Source organism: Polypterus senegalus, chromosome 17, assembly GCF_016835505.1.
Source record: "Polypterus senegalus isolate Bchr_013 chromosome 17, ASM1683550v1, whole genome shotgun sequence".
Classification (NCBI taxonomy): Eukaryota; Metazoa; Chordata; class Cladistia; order Polypteriformes; family Polypteridae; genus Polypterus; species Polypterus senegalus.
Genome location: NC_053170.1, coordinates 93837769 through 93858266, shown reverse-complemented (window position 1 = coordinate 93858266; position 20498 = coordinate 93837769). Strand labels below are relative to the sequence as shown.

The 20498-nt window shown below is 36.7% G+C and overlaps 1 protein-coding gene across 1 annotated transcript in view; it reads right to left on the bottom strand.

Moving 5' to 3' along the window:
- The window catches only part of engase (endo-beta-N-acetylglucosaminidase), a 59906-nt gene that overhangs the window by 21863 nt on the left and 17545 nt on the right, over window positions 1–20498 (bottom strand). Inside the window, exons 5-8 of the mRNA XM_039740826.1 lie at window positions 17957–18111; window positions 11329–11477; window positions 10645–10810; window positions 10404–10507 (exon numbers count right to left, since the gene is read on the bottom strand). Coding sequence (XP_039596760.1) covers window positions 10404–10507; window positions 10645–10810; window positions 11329–11477; window positions 17957–18111 — 574 coding nt within the window. The remainder of the gene's footprint in view (window positions 1–10403; window positions 10508–10644; window positions 10811–11328; window positions 11478–17956; window positions 18112–20498) is intronic.

The window sequence follows — 20498 nt, the reverse complement described above, 5'->3', positions numbered from 1 at the left end:
AGACTGAGGACCATCCCACATCTTCCATTATGGCAGAAAGGAGTGCCCCAGAGGAGCAACATGTGCAGTCATACTGACTTCCATCTATAAAGTGTTCCATGGTGGAAACATTTTCTCCAACTTCATTCCTTCACAACCTAAGTCTGAGGTAAACAGTATTTTATTTAAAAAAAAAAAAAAAAAAAAAAAACAGAAAAACTGTTCCGAGTGAATTAATGTATGAGTAGTACACAAACTTTGCTTCCTATAACAATGGACAATGTAGGATCTTTGACAGTTACATAATGCATGTGTTAACCTACTTTTTAAGATAACATTGCCTTCCAAAAAGTGAAATGCGGTCAACAAACATCAAGAAGTCAAAGATGAAGAAACATTTTTCACACGCATTGTCAATCATGCTCATCTCAGTTTTTATATTTAATATGTGGCAACAGTTAAGAAATAAAATAGAGAACAGCTCTGCAAAGAAATGAAAGAGGTTACACTGAAATAGCTGGACGTAATATAAGGGATCATGCCAATAACAAAAAAAGAAACTTTATATGTTAAACAAAAAAGCTTGCTATACAGACATTGCCCCTTTGGAAGTGAACTCAAAGCTGTGCCCAAGTCAGAAGAGCCAAAATGAACTGTAACAGTTGACTTGCATAATTATTCAGTACACTACAGCTATAGAAGTATAGCACATTGGTTTCACCCAAGGTCTCTCTTCAAGAGATACAAGTTATTGTTCCCTGAAATACAGTGGTGCGAAAAGCTATTTGCCCCCTTCCTGATTTCTTATTCTTTTGCATGTTTGTCACACAAAATGTTTCTGATCATCAAACACATTTAACCATTAGTCAAATATAACACAAGTAAACACAAAATGCAGTTTTTAAATGATGGTTTTATTATTTAGGAGAAAAAATCCAAACCTACATGGCCCTGTGTGAAAAAGTAATTGCCCCCTGAACCTAATAATTGGTTGGGCCACCCTTAGCAGCAATAACTGCAATCAAGCGTTTTGTGATAACTTGCAATGAGTCTTTTACAGCGCTCTGGAGGAATTTTGGCCCACTCATCTTTGCAGAATTGTTGTAATTCAGCTTTATTTGAGGGTTTTCTAGCATGAACCGCCTTTTTAAGGTCATGCCATAGCATCTCAATTGGATTCAGGTCAGGACTTTGACTAGGCCACTCCAAAGTCTTCATTTTGTTTTTCTTCAGCCATTCAGAGGTGGATTTGCTGGTGTGTTTTGGGTCATTGTCCTGTTGCAGCACCCAAGATCGCTTCAGCTTGAGTTGACGAACAGATGGCCGGACATTCTCCTTCAGGATTTTTGGTAGACAGTAGAATTCATGGTTCCATCTATCACAGCAAGCCTTCCAGGTCCTGAAGCAGCAAAACAACCCCAGACCATCACACTACCACCACCATATTTTACTGTTGGTATGATGTTCTTTTTCTGAAATGCTGTGTTCCTTTTACGCCAGATGTAACGGACATTTGCCTTCCAAAAGTTCAACTTTTGTCTCATCAGTCCACAAGGTATTTTCCCAAAAGTCTTGGCAATCATTGAGATGTTTCTTAGCAAAATTGAGACGAGCCCTAATGTTCTTTTTGCTTAACAGTGGTTTGCGTCTTGGAAATCTGCCATGCAGGCCGTTTTGCCCAGTCTCTTTCTTATGGTGGAGTCGTGAACACTGACCTTAATTGAGGCAAGTGAGGCCTGCAGTTCTTTAGACGTTGTCCTGGGGTCTTTGTGACCTCTTGGATGAGTCGCTCTGTGCTCTTGGGTAATTTTGGTCGGCCGGCCACTCCTGGGAAGGTTCACCACTGTTCCATGTTTTTGCCATTTGTGGATAATGGCTCTCACTGTGGTTGCTGGAGTCCCAAAGCTTTAGAAATGGCTTTATAACCTTTACCAGACTGATAGATCTCAATTACTTCTGTTCTCATTTGTTCCTGAATTTCTTTGGATCTTGGCATGATGTCTAGCTTTTGAGGTGCTTTTGGTCTACTTCTCTGTGTCAGGCAGCTCCTATTTAAGTGATTTCTTGATTGAAACAGGTGTGGCAGTAATCAGGCCTGGGGTGGCTACGAAATTGAACTCAGGTGTGATACACCACAGTTAGGTTATTTTTAACAAGGGGCAATTACTTTTTCACACAGGGCCATGTAGGTTTGGATTTTTTCTCCCTAAATAATAAAACCATCATTTAAAAACTGCATTTTGTGTTTACTTGTGTTATATTTGACTAATGGTTAAATGTGTTTGATGATCACTTATTTAACAAATCGACTTCCCTTCGGATTTTTTAGACATAGTTATGTTATTTCACAAATTAGAGGCAGAAAAAGTTGCAGCAGAGAAATGCACAGCGCTTCGTCTGCATGCAAGTTGTTACTGGAAAACTGGCTCTCTTTGAAAATAAAGACAAATTGTACTGCAATTCAGATTGAATCTATGGCGCATATCATGCGGCTCAGTGAAATTCTGGTTCTCCCATTTATAAAGTGCAAACATTCAGTGCTTGCTGAAGTGAAATGGTTCTGGGATCTTTCATGCCAATTTAAGAAAGAAGACTGAGGACCATCCCACATCTTCCATTATGGCAGAAAGGAGTGCCCCAGAGGAGCAACATGTGCAGTCATACTGACTTCCATCTATAAAGTGTTCCATGGTGGAAACATTTTCTCCAACTTCATTCCTTCACAACCTAAGTCTGAGGTAAACAGTATTTTATTTAAAAAAAACAAAAAAAAAACAGAAAAACTGTTCCGAGTGAATTAATGTATGAGTAGTACACAAACTTTGCTTCCTATAACAATGGACAATGTAGGATCTTTGACAGTTACATAATGCATGTGTTAACCTACTTTTAAGATAACATTGCCTTCCAAAAAGTGAAATCGGTCAACAAACATCAAGAAGTCAAAGATGAAGAAACATTTTGTGTGACAAACATGCAAAAAGAAATAAAATAGAGAACAGAATAAGAAATCAGGAAGGGGAAGAGCAAATAGTTTTGACTTGCATAATTATTCAGTACACTACAGCTATAGAAGTATAGCACATTGGTTTCACCCAAGGTCTCTCTTCAAGAGATACAAGTTATTGTTCCCTGAAATATGCTTTCAGTTAGTATCACTTATACTTTACTAATATTATTGAACAATGTTACTGCCGAATATATATGTAGCTGAGACAGCCTTCCTGTTTGTTTGGGTGACTTCATTACTTCTGCTTCCTATTTCAATACATACATGTTTATGTAAAACTACAAATACATTAAGCATTTATATCTTTCTTTGAATTGTTTGGACAAAAGTAGAATAATTGATAAAATCCCTGAAAGATAAATAACTTACAAATTAATTATTGGAAGCTCTAACAAAATATACATTTCTTTTAGCACTATATCTAATTCAAGGCCTAATCAAGCCCAAAGCAAAAAGAAGAGGGCTTCAGCTTACATACTGTATGAAAACTTAATCATATTATCTGATTAGGTTCTTCCCCAATGTAATCAAGAAAACTGCATTACTGTTCTTTTTAAAAATTGTACAGTACACTGTATTAGACACGCTCAATAAAGTAACTTGCTTATCCTTACCCATGGAGTTCACAGAAATTGCACTTGCCTCAGGCAAAGCTCATGGTTTGAAAATTCAGAATAAATAGCCATTCAATAACAAATAATGCAATGGAGAAGTCCTACTTAATGAAATCTAACGCAGAAAAGTGAACACACATGAAAATTGTAAAAATACTGCAAACTACCAAAAAAAAAAAAGTGTGCCATTAAAATTGATGAGACTAAGTAAAAGCATCCACAGAACAGTAAACAAAGAATGTATGGACCTTAAAGAAGACAATATGCAAGAGTGGCTCCAAAGATGGAATGACCAACATCTAGTATCAAACATTAACAACATTCTGTATTATACATGCACACAAGATACATACACCAAAAAAAAAAAAACCCACCACCACACCCAGGCTAACACCATAAAATGTAAAAGTGCTGAGCTGTCATTCTTAAAAAGGAGAAACTGTAAATTTAAAATAAGATGGAACATCTTAGAATTTTTAATAGGACTAACTAAATAAAGTAAAATTTCCCATTAGCCAGGGGAAGCATCTTTATAGGGAAATGCTGGGTTCAATCTGCTAAGTGTACACTTCAGTCTTCACAATTCTAAAAAGAATAATCACTCAATTGACATAATGGAATTCCCTCTCAAGTAATAATGAGACTTTGTGGGGGGGGGAGGGTTTTGAGTTTCACTTTTTACAATGATAATAAAAAGAAAATCAGTTTCCTCATTTCTAGTGTCAGTTTGCTCAAGCATCCTTATTCAAGTGGACTGCAATGAAATACCTCGCTTTCATTCATGCTTCTTTGCACCAAAATGCATAGATATGAAGGGGAAAACATTTATAAGACTGCAATCCCATTTTGCCATTCCCCTCACAAAACAAAGTGCAAGTAAATCACCTTAAGTGAAATTAATGCTCTAATGGATATGTCTCTGCCTTTTATTCCCTGCTAAAATTGCTAAAAGCAAGTGAACTAAATCAGTTCACAGTAGTGCTCTTCATAACCACACACCAAGATTACAATTTTTTAAAAACCACAAGTTAAATTCTAAAAATGAAGTGTGGGTTATATTAAAATCAACTATGTTACCATTTAAAAATGCATTACATTGTAGAATATTGGTCAAAGACCATAATAACTCAAGCTGGTACAGAAACAGGGCACGGCAGCAATGCATTCCACAGATTCAGTAGGCCTGTTTTTCAGCACTGCTATATGCCCTTCCCTATTGGCCCTTGTAGGATTAACATCTCTCGGCATTAGATTTCCTAAGTACCTTAATTAACTGGTAATATCACAGTAAGTCCTAAAGCCATTTAACATATTGAAATACAAGTTATACCAACTCTGTATTCCATAACCAGTGAGGGTAGATCTATCAAACACTAATTATTTTCACTCTTTATTAATATTTGAACTTATCACAATAAAGTACTTGATATTGTTTCCATAAATTAACCGTTAAGTTCAGCAACATGTGTAGAAATTGTCTGAGGTTTGTAAAATACATTTCTTTCCTCTAAAGTTAATTGGAGGTTCCAAACTGGTATGAATGAGACCGGAGATGGACTGAAACCAGCCTTTGGGCACAATGCTGCCAGAACAGGGTTAGGCCCCTACAGAATTAAATACGATGGGAAATGTGATGTTAATTGTTAACTATGTCAAATCTTAACATAATTCCACCTGTCGCCATTTAAAAATGACAGTTTGTCATCACAGTAGAACTTTCTCTTTGTTGAACATTTGTCACTGATCAGAAAGAAAAGAGGAATAACGGTTCTAAACTTGGTAGCACTGTGGCTATTGTTAAAACATTCCAACAAAAGTATTTCTCAAAGTCTGATTGTACCATTTAATTAAACATTATCTTTAGTTTGTTTGTACTCTTGTTCCACATATAAGTATTACTTTCAAAAGACATTTAGTAAAAAAAAAATTACTTTTACAAGACAGAATCTATTGAATCTCCTCAATCATCTCCATTTAAACTTGAATGCATGATTCTATGGAGGATTTGCAGTTTTAAAATGCTTTCTTTAACATTAAAGGTTAATAAAGCAGAGACATGCAGTACTTGCCAATAAAAATATAAACTAAAGATGGGAAGCTAATGTAGTTTCAGTAGCACCAATGTGCTTAATATAATTTTATCATATTTAAAAAAAACAGATAAAAAAAAATAACTGACATCCAAGTTAGTCAGCACCAGGGGCCTCACGTATAAACAGTGCATACGCACAGAAATGTTGCGTAAGAACGTTTCCACGTTCAAATCGCGATGTATAAAACCTAAACTTGGCATAAAGCCACGCACATTTCCACGGTACCTCATACCCTGTCGTATGCAAGTTCTCTGCTCGGTTTTGCAGACTGGTGGCACCCAACGTCAAAGCAGTGCTACTGTTCCTGTGTGGTTTATCTTTCTTTTCCTGACGCGGCTTTATAAATACAATGAAATTAACTGCATATTATTTATTAGTTTAATGCAGCTGATTATATTTAACCAGTAACAATATAATGGTTCACGGAATGGTCAAACTATTCAAAATAGCATAGCTGCTTTAGCGTTGTTACTCTCACTGCACCTTCTTTCAACTGCTCCCGTTAGGGGTTGCCACAGCAGATCATCTTTTTCCATATTACTCTCACTGCACCACTCGGCAAGAGAATTATCGGTATACAACATCAAGCACATGCTGCCTCAGCCATACTTCCTATTTGAACTGCTTCTCACACGGCAAACGCTTCAAACCTTTCCTGTACAGACCTCGCGGTTCAGAGTTTCATTCCAAGAGCTCTAAACACACTCAATCAGTCCATCAACTGCTCCTTGTAGAACTGTTTGTACTCAAAAGTACAATCACCTCACTGTAAACTAGCACTACAGTTATAATATATCACAACCTGAGCCACTTTATTAAGCACGTATTTACATATGAGGATGAGATTTTTAAGATGAAATGCAGCAAAATATATGTATGATACAGATAAAACTAACTTTACTTAAATAATCTATATTGATAATAATTAAAGGACACAGTGTTGCTACGCTAGCAAGGCTCTGGCACTCCGTTCACGATTGTTCCTGCCTCACTGGGACTGGTGTGAAGGATAGAATAATTAAACATGTACTACGAAGATATTTCAATGTTCCTTGAAAGTTTTGAAGAATCGACGTTATAAGCTTACAGATGGCTTAACGTTTATTACAGAGCTGATTGTGTGGCGATCGGTTACTTGGAGAAAGAAAAAGGAAGGACAGGAATTGGAGGTTAGTACGTTTGAAAGAGACAGTACTGCAGGGATGGCCTTAGGCATGTGCAAACTGTGCACCTGCACAGGGCTGCCAAGCCAATATATATTGAATATAAAACGGAAAACAGAAAATAACGACACAGCTAAAATCGCAGCGGCAAATTTCAGCAAAAGTTAAACGCTTGTGTCATGCGCATGAGGCGGCCATGCAGGGTCCGCAACGGATGTGGCCATCCGCCATGCATAAGATACCATATTGACATTGGCGGGCGAAGGGGCCACCGATTCTTTCTCTGCCCAGGGCCGCCGCGAGCCTAGAGCCGCCCAAGAGTACTGCTGCAATAAATTATTTCATAGGTGGTCGCGCACAATCACAGCGCCACCATGTTCCCATGTTTTTGGGGGCAGGTCTGTGGCCCTTCACACTCACTATTGGATGCTCCTATAGAGAAACCTTACACATACAAGCGTGCGTACGCACACAGGTGCTCACATGATGCTTTCATAAGTATGACTTGGACATCTTCAGCACATGACCCAAGGCTGTGGTTGGCCCTAAATGCCTTAGTAATAATTACTGTGTCATGTTATAGTGAGAGTTCTACGCACGGTGTTATGCATGAGGCCCCAGGAAACATTTTTTTGGAGAAGGAAAAAAGAAAGAAAAAAAAAAAAAACACACACACCCCCCTAAAAAATGTACACAACAAATGTAGAAAATGGGAAAACCTAATGTTTTACAAAAAGCTATGAGACACATTAAAAAGGCAGGAATTGGCTGACCCAAAAAACAATGATTTTATATGTGTTTAGTCTAAGAGGTACACCTACATTAGGTTCTGGAAAAAAATAATTGAGGTAGGCCTTAAATTTTGATTACAGATACAAAACATTAATCTGTGTCTACTAATAAAGATTTGGCCAACAAAAATATATACATCAAAAACATTAGATTATTTCATGCCAAATAGAGTGCAAATATGCAATAAAAGTGATGCTTCACCTGGGGAATTTTGAGACATTAGGCAATAACTTGATAAATGCATTAGACTACTAAAAGCAGGCATCAGCATTTTAAAATTGGAGGGCAGCGATCTGTAAAACACTTCATGTAAGGGGGGGAAAAAAAAAAAAAAACACTAGAAAGTCAGCAGTCACTTTGCATAACTTAAAGAAATACACTGACCTTGCTCAGAAGTTTATATACTACCACATCAAATTACAAGACAGTACTTTTATAAGAGTGAATTAAAAATGATCAAAAACTACAAAGGAAAAAGGGTGTCCACATCTTAGTGATGCTTTGAATCAAAAAAGCTCTGCATTAAAATAATTTCAAAGATAAAAAAATTTATAGCTGAATACAGAAATCTAGCTTTTGGCTTTCTGCTCTAACAGGTAATGCATAGCGCAGACAACGTGCACTCAACAGCATGGAGTAATTAATCTCCAAAACTCAAGAATTGTGGGGTTAAATGAAAAACGACATTTAATAGACAGTCAAAACTCCTGCAGAAAGATACAAAGGCACAAAGGAGAGGACCCCGGGTGCGAGAATTGTATCTTCCAATGCTCTATAGATCAGTTGAAACGTACAGTTGACTGCTGGCCCTAAAAGCATGGATGAGAACCTCCAGCAAGAGGCAAAACATTGGCTTGTTGACACTGGGACAATGACATTAAAGTAGTACTAATGGTGTATAAAGCCTTAAGTAATCTTTCCCCTTCCAACATTTTAGAATGCCCGTCTCCCTATAATCCAAGTTGTAAACTTAGATCCTCTAATGGTGGTCTACTTGTATTGTAAGAGCCAAGCTTAAAAGTAGTGGTGAGGCAGCCTTTTGCTGTTATGCACCCAACATCTGGAATAATGTACCAATAAAAATTCAGCAGGCTAAAACTGTGGAATTTTAAAATAAAATGAAAAAAAAAAACACCTGCTAAAGGCCTGCTATTATAATTTGACTTTTCACAGCTACATTTTAGTTGTATTATAGACTTTATAGGCATAGAATTATATTCTTTAGGGATTTGCATTCTTTCCAATCTCTTTTCTTGGCTGTCTTTTCCGTTAATTCTGTGGTGGTGATTTGTGCCACCACCACTAGATCGAAGATCGATGCAGCCACCTGTGATGCTGAAATAAAGGCAGGTATCTCAGCTATCAACAAGACCAACATCATTGAATCCACTCGTATAAAGCCTGGGAACAAACAGGAATGAAGTATGTTAAGTAGAATGCCCAGTGGGGGGGCTAGATGGTCATTTGGCCTTAGAACCCGTGCATTTTTTTTTCTATCCCATCACCAAGCTCATCCTTAGAGATATGCATAATATTGTATATAAGCATGCTACTCTTCTACAGGATATTTGTTTAAGATTTTATAAATTTATTTTTCTTTTCTTATTATTGCCTAATCTGTTTTTCTTTTCTTGTAACTTTCTCTTTGACTTCACTTTAAGCTACATTGTTTGCATGAAAATGTGCTACATAAATAGATGTTGCGTTTGTTGTAGTGTGCAGCAGCAAACAGCAAGGTGGGCAAGAGATGTAGATATTGTTTAGTATTGCAGCCATACAGTTCTCCAAGACCGAGTTTGAACCCCAGCCAGCATGTAATCTACTTGGTTTTTTTCTATCTTCATTTAACACATTCCAAAGATTTGCAGATTAAATTGAAAGTCACCCTAAAATATCTCAGAAAGGCCAAACAGAAGTGTGCATTAGAATATACCTTGTAATGGATACTGCTGGAATAGGCTTCCACCACTTTTAACTGTTAAACTTAGATTAAGGTGGTCAAGAAAACTGAGGTATAGATAGAAGGAGGATGAGAGTAAACAGTTGCCACCTGTTAGAATGAAATTAAGTTAGATTCAACTAGGTGAGCAAAAAAAAAAAAACCTCTCACTGGTATAAGGGATGACGAATGAGAATAAGGAGATCAGACAGTGATATTGTTTACAGTGAAATTGATTAGTGAACTCAAATTTACGAAAGGGGCACAGATTCCCAAAAAGTCAATCCCTAATATGTCAGATTACATTACACAAACATCGAGAGGGAGAGGAAGAGAGAGACTTCCATCCAAAGTAGGTATATATAGGGAAAAACTACTTGGAACCAAAAAGGATAGTATAGCACCTAAAGAAATTAAATGAATGTCCACATAACCCCAAACCTAAAATTAAGTCTATGCTGAAACTAAGCTTCTAGTCTGCACAAGGAATTGAACATAAAAATTTATAAAGAATCATACTTGTTTATAAAACACAGGCCTTTTAAGACTTTTTACTGTTATGCATGTCTCTCTGTAAAAAGCATGAATTATGTCACAACAAATTAGATAAGAGATATGATGAAAAACAGCTTAAACCTTATGGGTTACAACATGACCACCAGAAGATTAGTATACATTTAAAAAAATATATATTTAAATGGCCAAGATTAACAGCAACAAGTTTGACTTTGGCAATCATTTACTATCAAAAAAACATTTTTAAGGAAAACAAAAATGATCAAAATGTATACTATAAAATCCCAAATTGCATACTTGCTCTGAGTCTGTCGGAATTGCTTCTTGTCATTGCACTCATACACCCAACCCGGAGCAAAGATAGCAGCTGACAAATTATACTGGCGAATCAGCTTCAAAGACTGGAAATGAGGGAAAGCCAAACAACTTAACAACATTGTCTTAGTTCTCTTTTTGAATGATGCACATATTCAGTTTAAAGAGAAGAAGAGCAGAAGAAAAAAATAAAAATATTGGTGTAATAAAGTGAATTGTTTACCTTGTGTGTGTCAAACTTTCCCCCAACAACATCTCCGCGAGCAAAGACATCCACTCCCACATAAATGTCACTCAACCGATGAGCAGCCTGGGATATCATACGCTTCAAGTGTTCCTCTGTCCAGTTGTAGTTCGTGAAAATGCCATCACATGAGTTAAAGAACACCCTGGAATACAAAAGACCCAGCTGCACATAACGCAAACACAGCTGTGTTCTTTAATTGCTGTTTTCATAAACCAGCTTACCCATTTAGATCACTTATGGTACTTCCTCTAAGCTTTCACTAGGTATTTTCTATGCTTTCCACATCCCTTCTTCTCGCACCTACACTACTAATTGTGTCATTTTTGTTTATTTTAAATTTTTTTTAACATATAGACAAATCCTCATAAATTCTTCCATGAAAAATGACAAGTATTTTTTGCCAAATGTTAATTTCATTCAAACTCTATATTAGCATTTTATACTTTGTCCCTTTTTCATACTAAAAAAGTGTTAATGTTTTATTTTAAATTAAACCAACTTTCAAATGACTCATTACTATGGCTAGTTTTCTATGTGTAAAGTAAGCTTATGTTCCATTTGACACACTGTCAGACACACACAATACAAATTACAGTTGTTTGACGTGAGTGATGTACTCAGTCATGTTTACTTTGCTCCCAAGCTCTTTCAAGTGCTTACATGTTCTGACTGTTGAGCTCATTCTGCCATTGCAGCTTCCCTGTCTCCAGTACACTATCATACCAGAGAATAAGACTGCCTGGAAGTGCCTGGTGCATCTTATCTGTCAGATATTGCAGAAATGTGGGTAGATTCTTTACAGCAGTCTCCTGCAGACAAATCACAACAGCGTCAGTTAGGTGACAGTGCAGATCAATATGGTGAACAGCTTCTCCTCACCAAGTCCCCTCACTCTGCCCTCCCCAGTCTGAATGGCTGCCAAGGCAATCAGAAAGCAGCTTCCATATATCTCTGCTTCATTCTTGGTTAGGAAAGTGCTAAGAAAAAAAAGCAGGATTTTCAGTCAGACTGCCAAGTGAGCTGCTACATGACATTTATTGTATATCTATCTATAGTATTTCTGTATTACAAATTAATCAAAATCACCTCAGATAACTGCAGAACAGAATTAACTTGATAAGTTTGAAAAATCAGAGCATTGCTCTGTAGTGTTCCTTACTGTCCTTAGAATTCATTCCTCTTACTCAATTTTATCGTTTTTTTTTCTCTTGCCATTTATTCTGAGCTGAATTAAATATTTAAGAGAGAATGGAGTATGAAGGAGGGAATGAATAAATGATGGTTAATGCTTATGTATTTCTGACACCATTAGCTATATTTCATACAAAAATGAAAAATGTGTGAATTCAGTCTAACTATAGTGAGGTTAAGGCAACAAATGATAATTCAAATGCAAACAAGATATGTCGTTAAACATTTAGAACTCAAAAAAATAAATAAATCTTACAAATAGTTATTTTTGATCCTGTCATATGATGGCCAACCAAATAGGGTTATTCTAAGCAAAGCAATGGACAAACCACTTCAAAAAGGCAAACACGGGTCAGTTGTTAAAGGTATCCCAGGGTTTAGTGAATCTCTACATCGATTACTTTTTTTTTTTTTTAAATAAATGGACAATTTTCATTCAAAGTTTCCAGATTTTAAAGGAAATAACAGTAGCCAAAACACAACTTGGAACTGCAGAATTTCTTGCATACACTATTAGGAAATTAAAATATGATATGAATTTTAAGATTAAGACAAAGCTCAAGATTTGTACTTTTACAGCTCAAATTTCAAAAGTAGCAGTCACAGCAGCTGAACTCCAATAAGAGAAAAATATTAAAATTTAATATTTATTATTAAAAGTAGTATTTGTCGCAGGTCTCCCACATCAAATTTTGAACCTGGCACATTCGGCTGAAGTGTGGATTTGCACTCATTACACTCTAATTTAACATCTTAAACCGTAAGTAAAAGGAATACAAAATTCATCATTTGTTTAATTTTAAGCTATTATTTATTATTAAACGCAAACTTAAACAGCATTTGGTGATCCCGCTGGTTGCATTTCTTTTGTTTTTCCAACTGGAGCACAGGCAGGTGAAGTGATGTGCTCATGGTCACAAAGTTAAGTAGCGGGATTTGAAGCAACACCCTCATCCCCAGGTTAAAAAAAAATATGAATTAACTTTTTTTAAATAGTAAAATGTAAAAGATAATCATCAGTGTCATTTTCATCTTGCACTTATTTCTGGTGTATTCACACCACATACTGTACTCATGTTGCGAACATAAACAAATTCAAGTGCGGACCATATTAGACTATAATTTTAGAAACTGGGTCAAATATATGAACTATTTCTGCATTCAGCACTACATGCGGCACATGAAGCTGTCGTCCATAAGATATAAAGCAACCTGTTTTAATCACTGTTCTTAAAAACAATCGTTTTTAAGGGTGGCACAGTGCCAAATGATGCTGCATTCCAGACACAGCACTCTAAGCTTGAATTATTCAAAGAGACAATGTTATGGAGTTTGCACTTTCTCCTCAACTCTATAAACTCTGTTTTTCCTCACACATCCCACAGGTGAGTGTGAAGTTGTAGAAATGATAAAAGTTACTTTGTGGGAGTACAGGCAAGTGTGCAAGTGAGTTTTCTTCTGTGGGAAAGAAAAAAAATTTTTTTTAATTTTCAGTGCACTATTATCGACTCCAGCTTTTGGGGAAAAAAAAAATGCATTCCATTTATTTCATAGTGTTAAATGTGCAGTGCAGTGGCCTGATGTATAAAACGGTGCGTACGCACAGAAATGTTGCGCAAGAACGTTTCCACGTTCGCAATGTGTAAAACCTAAACTTGGCCGTAAAGCCACGCACATTTCCACGGTAGCTCATACCCTGTCATACGCAAGTCCTCCGCTCAGTTTTGCAGACTGGCGGCACCCAGCGTCAAAGTAGTGCTACTGTTCCTGTGTGGTTTATCTTTCATTTTCAGATCCACATCCCTGACGCGGCTTTATAAATACACTGAAATTAAACACATTTTGCTTATTAGTTTAATGCATCAGATTCTAATTAACCTGTAACAATATAAAGGTCCACAGAATGGTCAAACTATTCCAAACACCATAACTGCTTTAGCGTTGTTACTCTCACTGCACCTTCTTCTTTCAGCTGCTCGCGTTAGGGATTGCCACATCAGATCATCTTTTTCCATATTACTCTCACTACACCACTCGGAGCATTTATATCATTGCATCCAAGTGTGAATCACAGCTGTACAGCAGCTGATTGGAAAGAGAAATGCCTCAGCCATTCGCTATTTGAACTGCTCTCATCCGACAAATGCTTCAGAGTCTTTCCTGTACTGACCTTGCGGTTCAGAAACAGTTTCATCACAAGAACTCTAAACGCACTCCATCAGTCCATCAAGTGCTCCTTGTAGAACTGTCTGTACATACAAGTACAATCACCTCACTGTAAACTTGCAATAGTTATAATATTGCACAACCTGAGCTACTTTATAAAGCGTGTATTTACATATGATGACGATATTATTTTTAAGATGGAATGCAGCAAAATTTTTGTTTATTATATTATACAGATAAAACTAACTTTAACTACACGGTGCCGCAGCACTAATGAGGAGCTGGAACTTCGTTCACAGATTTTTCCTGCCTCGCGCTGTATTCTTGCTGTGGCTGGTGCGACACTGGAAGGATAGAATAATTAAGCATTACAAAGATATTTCAATGTTCCTTAAAAGTTTTGAAGAATCTGTGTTCTAAGCTTACAGATGGCTTAACATCTATTACAGAGGTGATTGTGTGGCGATTGGGTATTTGGAGAAAGAAAAGTAAGGACAGGAATTGGGGGTTAGTACATTTGAAAGAGACAGTACTTCTGTAATAAAGTATTTCACTGAAGGGAATTTTCACTCCTTAGTAAAAGGCACATGGCAGCCCGCCTGGAGTTTGCCAAAAAGCACCTAAAGGACTCTCAGACCATAAGAAACAAAATTCTCTGGTCTGATGAGACAAAGATTTAACTCTTTGGTGTGAATGCCAGGCGTCACGTTTGGAGGAAACCAGGCACCGCTCATCACCAGGCTAATACCATCCCTACAGTGAAGCATGGTAGTGGCAGCATCATGCTGTGGGGATGTTTTTCAGCGGCAGAAACTGGGAGACTAGTCAGGATAAAAGGAAAGATGACTGTAGCAATGTACAGAGACTAGTCAGGATAAAAGGAAAGATGACTGTAGCAATGTACAGAGACATCCTGGATGAAAACCTGCTCCAGAGCGCTCTTGACCTCAGACTGGGGCGACGATTCCTCTTTCAGCAGGACAACGACTCTAAGCACACAGCCAATATATCAAAGGAGTGGCTTCAGGACAACTCTGTGAATGTCCTTGAGTGGCCCAGCCAGAGCCCAGACTTGAATCCGATTAAACATCTCTGGAGAGATCTTAAAATGGCTGTGCACCGACGCTTCCCATCCAACCTGATGGAGCTTGAGAGGTGCTGCAGAGAGGAATGTGCGAAACTGGCCAACGATAGGTGTGCCAAGCTCGTGGCATCATATTGAAAAAGACTTGAGGCTGTAATTGCTGCCAAAGGTGCATCAACAAAGTATTGAGCAAAGGCTGTGAATACTTATGTACATGTGATTTCTCAGTTTTTTTATTTTTAATAAATTTGCAAAAACCTCAAGTAAACTTTTTTCATGTTGTCATTATGGGGTGTTGTGTGTAGAATTCAGGGGAAAAAAATGAATTTAATCCATTTTGGAATAAGGAGGTAACATAAAATGTGGAAAAAGTGATGCGCTGTGAATACTTTCTGGATGCACTGTACACACCAGAACAAGGCAGATTCACACATCACTTATTAGAACTCAGAAAACATGAGAATTCTCTGTGTGCTTGTAAAACACCCTTAGGTGAAGTAGGGTTTGACATCAGTACTTCCTATACTATAGATTCTGTAGATTATACTCAGGGAAGCTACTAAAATAGGTTAGCGTGGGTGAAATATGTAAGAGAAATTGCTTTTCTTTTATTTTTGCTGCTGTGTGAACTGCATGCTGCAAGCTTTAATTTGCTTACTGAAAGTTCTTTTTTGGCTTCATGTTTAAAATAAATTAATGAACAATCCAATATTTAGTGTTTCCAATTCATTTGACTTAAGGACGTAATTGTGATGAATGGGCAGTCCAGGGTCACCTATCATTGATTCTACACAAATATTTATTAAAGGTACGGAGTCGATAGCAGTATCAAGGTTAAATTACTTTGCATCCAGGTGATAAACTAAGTTAGAGCACAAATCTCCTTTCTACACATTAGCACTGAGCTCATGGGGTATTTGAAACCACTTCTGCTATGATGAGATAGAATTCCATGGACTGAATCAAACAGTGGTCTAAAGAGCAACAACTGAAGCTATAAAACAGCATGCAAAATTAACGACAATACAGCTACATATATTGCAATTCTGGACATGCATAAATTCACATGTCTTTATAGTGTTGAATGACTTGGTTTTGAAGGTGCTTAATGGAGATTTTGCCATTCTATTCACAGCATCTACCTAAGGACCATTAACTTTTATTATAAACCCTTGGAGCCTTAAGTTACAAATAATGAAAAACTCGGGACTGAGAACCACAGATTGCTCCCTTCCACAGACATTTGTCAAGATAAGAAAAAGAAAATAGTAATATCAAAACTATTCCTTTTAGCCAATCTGAATAAGACCGGCAAATGTTTTTTGATCTTGGGCCAAGGGAAGTGCATATTGTTAGGAATATATAACTCTCAAGACCCAAGATGAAATGATGAAAATGAATTTAAAAGTAAGTGAAAAGATTGGAGTTCAATTTTTCAGTAAAATTGTGGCCCTTAATCTTTCTTCCAAACTGTAACCGGCTTGAATGCATTAACAGAAATGAACGAAATACATAAAGACTAAAGAAATACACTTTTACAAAGTTTTGAAAACATTTGTTACAGTGACCATTTTGTGAGGGGTTGCCTGCTCATCACTCTACATCATTTCTACACAAAACTGCTGGGATACATTTCAGCCACCATGATGGCAAACTATGTTAAGCTAATTTCATAATGATTGGATCGACTGATGGCATAAAAAGGCTAAAAAGGGAGAGCAGAATTTCTAGTTTCCAGCAACAGTCTTTAGGTCTTACAGGGGAATTTCCAGGTGCACCTGTGTCAGCTTAGGGATATAGTTGACCCAGGATGTCCTACCTCTTTCCCAGGTCTCTTTCCCATGAAACGTCTACTGTATACTTCCAGCTGTATCCAAGGAAATTCTTACTAGATGCCAAAACCACTTTAACTAGTGCCTGTCATTATAAAACCAGAGTGGCAATGTTCTGAGAAACTTCCAGATGGTCGTAGTTCTCAAAATCAAATTTGTACCCATTCAGCAGTGAACAAAGAACTTCACTCAAACATTTGGCTTTCAATATACCAGCACCCCTTGTGCGGACACCTCTGTACTAATGATCACATTCCTCTTCTCTAGTCTCAATCAGGTACAAGAATGGAGGTACTTAAATAAGAGAATAGCACACTCTCCCAGGAAACAAGTTAGTCTTCTCCAAGAACTTAAGATTCAGAGTTCCAGTACTCATCATAGGAGTGCCACACCTGGTATTCCCACACGCAAGATATCACAAAACAGGAAATGCAAAAATCATCTCATCCTCTGCACAGAACAGAAAGCAACTCTTCCCGTTTCTCAAAATGAATATTCCACATGCTTCAGCTGTACTTTGATATCCAGGTACATGAAAATCACAAACTTCAGGGGGAATATGACACATTGTTGACAGATTTTTATACCCACTTTAAACAGAACTGATTTAACACCAGGAATTTAGATACTGCACTTGGTCTTTGAGAGAGAATTTGAAATCCTGGATCACAAACCTTCAGCCAATCCACATAGCATATACCAGAACAGCAAAGTACCACAGCCCTTCAAAAGTTTCTGCAATAATCTGTTAATCAGGCGGATTCCTCAATAAATCTTAGATCTCCTTTTTTCAAATTATGGATCAGCACTAAAATCTGCAGATCCAGGAGGTAGAGTCCTTACCTTTCGCACTACACTGAAGATGTGTGTTAATGTACCTGTAACAAAACTACTGCTATTGGTATGGAGCATTAAGAATTTTATAAATATCATAATCAAAAAATCAAGACTAACTGAAATTATAGGTAAGTATATGTTTAGTATCAGGGCTAAAAACAGTCACCATTCTACTTACACTTAACTGGTTCTCAATGTTTATTAGCCATCCATCAAAACCATAATAGAGAGCAATTTCTACAAGTTTGTTGGCAACCGAATGCAATGATGACTCAGACTCCAAAAATGACTCACATATATTAGCTCCATCGGTCCACTCTGTGATAAATGTTCCTGCAACCAAAAAAAAAAAAAAAAAAGAAGAGGGGGTAAAGACTAATTGCAGCTCTTAGATTAACTGTAAGTTAAAAAAACAAAAAAAACAAACAAAATTTTAAAAAAATAGTGCGAAACCGGCAAACAATATTGAAAAAAGTAGAAGTTAAATCGTATAATCTTGCACTATAGAACATTACAGCAGTCTAAAAAGATTAGTAAAATTTCTACACTGATGCTGAAAAACATTAAGAATCTGACATTGGGCAGAACGATGGCACAAATGTTAATTCTCGCCTCACTGACCTGGGTTGAACTCCCAGACATGCAAAGTCACCATCTATGTGGAGTTAATATTATTTCCCTGTGTTTGTGTGGGGTTTTTCTCCCACAATCGAAAAGTGTGCGAGTGTTAGGTTTTCTGAGTGACTCTAAAAATTGTCCCCGAGGACATATGAGAGAGCAGTGCGATAGACTAGAACACCCAATGCAGGTATGGCATCTGCCCTGAATTTAATTCTGCAAGAATGGTCTTTAGGCACCTGCAATCCCAAATCATATTAAAAGTAGGTTAAACTTTATATTAGTCACTGCTAGATTGAAAAGTGGTACTGATGGCATGAACATCTTCACTAGAGGGTGTTTTACAAGTATTTCATTGTTAAAGGTGGAAGATTCTATTTAAAATATCAAACATTAAGAACAGTTGTTTAGACAATGGATAAAAATCTTCTGTGGGCATATGTAACACAAGAAAATCGCATCTAGGCATGCCCTTACTTTATTTAGAAGCAATAAGAGTGATAATTAATGCGGCTTAGGAATGTGAAGTAGCAGTTCAAAGCAATCCAAACTGGCCGGATCTCTGCTCATTTATAGTTTATGCAGGAGTTTGTATGTTCTCCCTGTGTCTATTTCTCTCTTTCCAAGTACACCAGTTTACCCCTCCCAAAGCTACAGTTAGGTTGCTTGAGGTTCTAAAAAATAATCCAGTATGAATGTTTGTAGAAAACATCAGTATGTCCTTCAACAGAACAATGTCCACCTTGCAACCCTAACCTAAAATATACAAGTTCAAAGAAAAGATGAATAATAAAAAAACAAAGACCAAAGTTGGTACACCTTGAGGACTCAAGACTAACTTAAGAAACCATTTTTAAAATTTCAGTTACATCAATCAAAATGTTATAGCTATTCAATACACTACAGATCTATGTCACCTCAAAAGGTGCATTACATGTCAAACTATGATAGCATACAAATCTGGAGATGTTAGCTTCTAAAAAAAAAAAAAATGATATTAATCAGCTAATATTAAAGAACTAAGTCACCAATTGTAAGTTAATTTAGCAGCAATTAATATTGAGAGGGATACAATCAGAAACTACAATGTGAAACACTTGACAGAAACCAGTAGTTTTTCATCAATGAAAACACATGTAAAAATAAATACTGTCATGAAGAGGGATTAAACAAACCTCAAAGGGTCTGGCACTATGGGGTCCAGGATGAAATGTGCAATTATTGAGGCAGTTTTGATTATTGCAGTTGTAAATGTCCTATTTAAAGAAGGCTTTTGTGTACAGTACAATTAAAGTCTCCTGCCATTATTATGGATTATATACTTGGCAAATAATCAGAGAATACCACACATAAAAATCTTTAACATCGTATTTGGTTGCCTTTTAAGTCCTTGTGCAATTTTCACTTTTATATAAGATGTAAATATTCTGCAAAATGCCTCACAGAGTAAATTTTTGGGCAGAAAGAGCACAATTTTGAAGTTCCCCTGATATGTTCTACAGTTTCAAATGAGTAAGGTTCCAATCACATTTGTTATCCCAGCAAAAATCCTTTATGGAACAAAGTATGGAAACTTTAGTTACAGGGTTGGAAAAATCAAAGAGGGACAAATCTGATACAGACTTCAGCTCAGCAAGACAAATGACCTTTTCTTTAATGCAAGTCATTAAGGATAAAGTTTATCATATAGAAAACAAAAAATTACAATTAACCTTTAGGAATTCTATTTAAATCCAAAAGTTACTCCCTGTTGAACTTTACTTATATTTTACCTGGAAGTAATATAAAAAAATAAAATTCCACAAGAATTTTATATGTATTAGCCAACAATAAATTTACTTTCACTCAGTTACCAAACACCACAACACAGAACCCATTGGAGTCGAAAATATCCTCTTAGTTGCTACTGAATGAATCAAATTCTCACTCTTCTGCTCCTTACCAGAATAGAAGTGGAAAATACAGCAATTCTAACCCTCCCTCTATAATTCAGTGGTAAAGGGTGACTTATTTTTCCTAGATTTAGAAAAAGAAAAACATTTTCTATGGGAGAAAAACTCCAATGCTTTTTCAGACTTTATGAACAATCTAGTAGGAGTCGC